The sequence below is a fragment of the Oncorhynchus gorbuscha genome, linkage group LG10 (genome assembly GCF_021184085.1).
Source record: "Oncorhynchus gorbuscha isolate QuinsamMale2020 ecotype Even-year linkage group LG10, OgorEven_v1.0, whole genome shotgun sequence".
NCBI classification, from domain to species: Eukaryota; Metazoa; Chordata; class Actinopteri; order Salmoniformes; family Salmonidae; genus Oncorhynchus; species Oncorhynchus gorbuscha.
This window is the reverse complement of record NC_060182.1, coordinates 17990884-17996883: the sequence shown is the minus strand read 5'-3', so window position 1 is coordinate 17996883 and position 6000 is coordinate 17990884. Positions and strand designations below refer to the sequence as shown.

The following is a 6000-nucleotide window of genomic DNA, read 5'->3' as shown; positions in this document are numbered from 1 at the left end:
AGTACTGATTACCTCTACAACACCCTGGCCAAGGAGTATCAGGATCACCATACAGTACTGATTACCTCTACAACACCCTGGCCAAGGAGTATCAGGATCACCATACAGTACTGATTACCTCTACAACACCCTGGCCAAGGAGTATCAGGATCAGCATACAGTACTGATTACCTCTACAACACCCTGGCCAAGGAGTATCAGGATCACCATACAGTACTGATTACCTCTACAACACCCTGGCCAAGGAGTATCAGGATCACCATACAGTACTGATTACTGCTACAACACCCTGGCCAAGGAGTATCAGGATCACCATACAGTACTGATTACTGCTACAACACCCTGGCCAAGGAGTATCAGGATCAGCATACAGTACTGATTACCTCTACAACACCCTGGCCAAGGAGTATCTGGATCACCATACAGTACTGATTACCTCTACAACACCCTGGCCAAGGAGTATCAGGATCACCATACAGTACTGATTACCTCTACAACACCCTGGCCAAGGAGTATCAGGATCACCATACAGTACTGATTACCTCTACAACACCCTGGCCAAGGAGTATCAGGATCACCATACAGTACTGATTACCTCTACAACACCATGGCCAAGGAGTATCAGGATCACCATACAGTACTGATTACCTCTACAACACCCTGGCCAAGGAGTATCAGGATCACCATACAGTACTGATTACTGCTACAACACCCTGGCCAAGGAGTATCAGGATCACCATACAGTACTGATTACCTCTACAACACCCTGGCCAAGGAGTATCAGGATCACCATACAGTACTGATTACCTCTACAACACCCTGGCCAAGGAGTATCAGGATCAGCATACAGTACTGATCACCATACATATGAGGGTTGGCTTTTTCACCAGAAATAGAAAGGGAAAGAGGATACCTAGACAGTTATACAACTGAACGCCTTCAACTGAAATGTGTCTTCCACATTTAACCCAAAGCCACTGAATCAGAGAGGTGCAGGGGGCTGCCTTAACCGACATCCACGTTTTCGGCACCCGGGGAACAGAGCTTTACTGTTTACAGAATGTGTGTGTGTGTGTGTGTGTGTGTGTGTGTGTGTGTGTGTGTGTGTGTGTGTGTGTGTGTGTGTGTGTGTGTGTGTGTGTGTGTGTGTGTGTGTGTGTGTGTGTGTGTGTGTGTGTGTGTGTGTGTGTGTGTGTGTGTGTGTGTCATAAATAAGTGTCTGATGAAGTGTGTTAGACTTGTCAGGATGTAGGCCACTACATCAAAGGAATCACTCTACTTCTTATTGAGACAGAAAACAAAGATATTGTGCCAGCAAATGAAATGAAGCACTCTGATGGCCAGAAAGATTTGTCTCATGGTATCAACTGGACATACTATTTGGGGATTCATCATGTGTATTTTTGTTCAACCTATATGAGAATATCACTCACTACACGAGAATACAATGACTAGTTTGAGAAAACAGGTAGTAACTTGGATGAAATCCTACACGTTTCTGTGGGATGGTAGCTGGCTTAATGTATATGCTTTGGATTATGGAGAGAGGGAGTGTAGTGTAGGTGAAAATATGTCATTTCCTGTCCAAAAATGATGCTCTATGTGGAGCACATTGCAGCATGTTTCTCCGTTTTCTATTTGTGAACATGCACTTGTGGTAGTGAGCCCGAAATAGAAACCGGAATCACAGACAGACGCTCAAGCACACATACCCCTCCGCTCACCTAGCTCTCTGCGACACTGGTTCTGTTCACCACTGTTGATACAGTATCTGTCTCACCCTCTCAAACTCTCTTACTTTCTCACAGATTTCCGGGGTTGTAATCGTATCACACTTTCAAAAACCTCCTCATATCAAAAACCTCCTGATATCAAAAACCTCCTCATATCAAAAACACATCCTTTATTTAACCAGTAATACATGAGGCCTGTCAAAAGTAAAAATAGCGAAAACAAAGTGGATCCTAAACATAGTTTTTCTTTCTTTTCTCAACCCCTCCTCTGCAGGTTTTCCTGAGCACCCTCTGTCTGTGAGTGTGTGTCTGAGTGTGTGTGTGTCTTGGTGTGTGTGTTATGGCCTCTGGGACGGACGACCCATACCGTAAGATGCTAATGCTAGGGGCCATCGCTGCGGCGTCAGCCTTCGTGGTCACAATCTTCATCGTGGTGGTCTGTGTGGGCTGCCAGAGGTGAGAGGTCACTGCCAACACATTTGACACATCTCACAGATTTCTCTCTCTCTCTCCCAATCGCTTTTTCTCTTTCTCTTATCCCTCTCTCTACCTCTTCCTAATCTCCTCTTTTATTTATCTCTCCCATCTCACAATGTCTGTCCCTCCTCCCTCCCTCCCCCCCCATCCCACCCTTCGTGCGTTCTGAGAAGAGAATGTGTGATGAATGTTAATGGTTTGTATTGTCAGATCAGATTAAATGCTCTTCCTAGGACAGTGGAGAGGGCAGGGCACATCCACAGTCTAGGGAACAGGGCTCCCTCTCGCTAGACAAAAGCAATGGAACACAGTACGGTGTGGTTCTTACAGAACCTTCAGGGACTAATGAGACTCAACCCTCAGTGGCTTTGTTGCCAGGGGATATGCACTGTGACCAGACATAGAGATGTACAGTAGCTCAATGTTAAGATTAATGTTAAGGAATCTGTAAATGTAACCAATAAAATAAATATGTTGATGTTGCCACAAACTGTTTGGATAAAAGTCTCTTCTTTACTCTTTTTAGTTTGGTAAACAATTTATTTTTCTTGTGCCGAACTCCTGCCTCCAATGTGTTGTTATAGTGTGACAGTCCTGTGGGATGTGGAGGTGTAGACACCTGCCCACTGTTCCCCAAGGGTAGACAGAGCTGAGAGGTGTCTAGAGAGGGGTGATGTGTCGTGGGCTGAAGAGAGAGACCCCTGAGTCCCCGGGGCATCTCAATGGTATTAAGTGAACTCTGCAAGTGTGTACTGTAGGTGCACATGTGCATCTCCTCTCCATCATCTTCGCTGAACTGAAATCAACAGTCCCCCATGGTTACAGAACGTTCCCAGAGCACCAATAGTAACGTGTGGAAATGTGTTCAACCATGAAGGAATGTTTACTTCTCAGCTCTGAGTGAAACTCAGCAGAGACAGGGTTAATAATGACATAGTAGTAATCACTGTTACTTTGTGTCCCAAGGAAAAACAAGACCAAACATCCTGTGTCCAATGGAGAGAAGGGTACCTCAGTAGAAATGGTGAGTTATCTTCACTTCCCACGCAGCCCCCTTCTCTTTTCCTCACCCCTTCTAAGTCCTCATTTCATGTGTATGTTTTCTGTTGTGTGTTTCAGACCTACCACAATCCCTTCACCGTTATTTGTTATCGACCCTCTCAATAAATTGCATTCCTATTTCCTGTCACATGACTTTGAGTGCTCACTCCACCACCCAGCATAAAAGTTAAAATACTTTTCACCCTTATTTTTAGCAGAAGGTGGGAACCAAACAACAGTTATTTCAAATACATCTAGAACCACCCTGTAGATGACCAGTACATCCAACTGACCAGTCTCTATGTACCTATGTCTGTTTCTAACTTCCCCCTCTCTCTCTCCCTCTCGCTCTCTCGCTGTCTCCCTCTCTCTCTCTCTACCTCTCTCTCTCTCCCTCTCTCGCTGTCTCTCTCTCTTCCTCTCTCTCTCTCGCTGTCTCTCTCTCTCCCTCTCGCTCTCTCGCTGTCTCTCTCTCTCTCTCTCCTCTCTCTCTCTCCCTCTCGCTCTCTCGCTGTCTCTCTCTCACTCTCTCTCTCCTCTCTCTCGCTGTCTCTCGCTGTCTCTCTCTCTCTCTCTCTCTCTCTCTCTCTCTCTCTCTCTCTCTCTCTCTCTCTCTCTCTCTCTCTCTCTCTCTCTCTCTCTCTCTCTCTCTCTCTCTCTCTCTCTCTCTCTCTCTCTCTCTCTCTCTCTCTCTCTCTCTCTCTCTCTCTCTCTCTCTCTCTCTCTCTCTCTCTCTCTCTCTCTCTCTCTCTCTCTCTCTCTCGCTCTCTCTCTCTCTCTCTCGCTCTCTCTCTCTCTCTCTCTCGCTCTCTCTCTCTCTCTCTCTCTCTCTCTCTCTCTCTCTCTCTCTCTCTCTCTCGCTGTCTCTCTCTCTCGCTCTCTCTCTCGCTCTCTCTCGCTCTCTCTCGCTGTCTCTCTCTCCCTCTCTCTCTCTCTCTCTCTCTGTCCCCCCCCTCACTCTCTGCAGGGTGCTCTCCGTCAGCCCAAGAACAGTTCCATGAGTAAATCTGACACCAGGCTGCATGAGATCAACCGCCTGCCTTGCAACGGCAACAGTAAGTAACAATACTAACAATCAACTGCCAATAATTTGAAAACTGGCGGTACGTAGCAGAGATGGAAACTATGTAACAATGACGGGATAATAAAGGTCCCCCTCCTTCTCACTCGCTCTAGGTGGGGGTAAGAATCGTCCAGCCAGTATGGACCTGCTCCTCCTCCACAGCCGTCGCTCCACGTCTGACCTCCGCCCACCCCTGGTCCGCCAGCTTCCCCAGATCCCCAACAGACCAGTGGGGAATGGAGACCCCGAGGGGGGAGACATTCGGGGGAGGAGGAGACGGGGTCAGAGACCACACCTACACTGAGGTGGGAATCCGGAATTCACCCGTCCGTTGCCTTGATGATGGGCTGTATGAGGTTGTAGGGGTTCGAGAGGCAGACACGGTGCCCCCCGCTCCCCCTCCCACGTCGGCCAACACCCCGGCAACACTAAGGGCTTCACAGAGCCCCAATGGGACCCGAACCAACGTGGTCCGAAACGGGAATGGGAATGGAAATGGGAATGTGCGTATTTATGCTATGAAAGCTACCCAATAGTGAACGCCTGCCTGTAAAAATGACTGTTATTTTTGTTATTTAGCTTTTTTTGGTTGGTCCAACGGAATAACAAGGACCTTTCACTTCTGTGTGTTTGTGTGTGTATCTATGTGTATCTGACAGGGGAAGGGCAGAGGGAACGGCAGAGGGGCTGTTAATGGCTGTAGCACTCTTGGTAGAGGAGGAGGGAAGGGGCCCAATGGTGCTAACGGTGTTAACGGATCTAGCGGCTCGCTCTTGTCCTCCCTTCCCTCCCTGGCCATTCAGGACCCAGTAACGGCAGAGTACGCCTCCATCCGGAAGGTCAAGAAGGTAAACAGTGTTTTTACAACTGCTTTCCAATGGTGCTCTGGAACATTATATGAATTTTATATGAATTTGTACTCGTTTCTAATTAAATTAAATGTATTAAGGTGAACAAGGCATCGAAGAACGAGATAGGGAACACAGAGTCAGATGACCAATCAAGTGTCCAATCAAGTGTGGGAGAGTCACCCTCTGCCCCGCCCCCTCTGCTGCCCCGCAGCCAGGAGGTTCCACGGAAACAGCTGGAGCCATTCCACCTGCACGTCTTCCCGAAGGTACTTCCCCAGTAGGGCACTTATGGACAGAGATTCTGTATATATGGTGTAATTCTTCACCAGCTTGTGCTGATAGGGGCAGCAGGTAGCCTAGTGGTTAGAGCTTTGGGGCGGCAGGTAGCCTAGTGGTTAGAGCGTAGTGGCAGCAGGTAGCCTAGTGGTTAGAGCTTTGGGGCGGCAGGTAGCCTAGTGGTTAGAGCGTAGGGGCGGCAGGTAGCCTAGTGGTTAGAGCGTAGGGGCGGCAGGTAGCCTAGTGGTTAGCGTAGAGACGGCAGGTAGTGGGTTAGAGCGTAGGGTCGGCAGGTAGCCTAGTGGTTAGAGCGTAAAGGCGGCAGGTAGCCTAGTGGTTAGGCGTAGTGGCAGCAGGTAGCCTAGTGGTTAGCCTAGCCTGTGGTTAGAGCGTAGCCTAGTGGTTAGAGCGGCGGCAGGTAGCCTAGTGGTTAGAGCGTAGAGACGGCAGGTAGCCTAGTGGTTAGAGCGTAGGGTCGGCAGGTAGCCTAGTGGTTAGAGCGTAAAGGCGGCAGGTAGCCTAGTGGTTAGAGCGTAGGGGCGGCAGGTAGCCTAGTGGT

General features: G+C 48.6%; 1 protein-coding gene across 1 annotated transcript in view; it reads left to right on the top strand.

Moving 5' to 3' along the window:
• Window positions 1–6000, top strand: part of LOC124045610 — a 131771-nt gene that overhangs the window by 96781 nt on the left and 28990 nt on the right. Inside the window, exons 2-7 of the mRNA XM_046365022.1 lie at window positions 2008–2189; window positions 3177–3234; window positions 4219–4306; window positions 4428–4817; window positions 4974–5162; window positions 5264–5431. Coding sequence (XP_046220978.1) covers window positions 4274–4306; window positions 4428–4817; window positions 4974–5162; window positions 5264–5431 — 780 coding nt within the window. The 5' untranslated portion in view covers window positions 2008–2189; window positions 3177–3234; window positions 4219–4273. The remainder of the gene's footprint in view (window positions 1–2007; window positions 2190–3176; window positions 3235–4218; window positions 4307–4427; window positions 4818–4973; window positions 5163–5263; window positions 5432–6000) is intronic.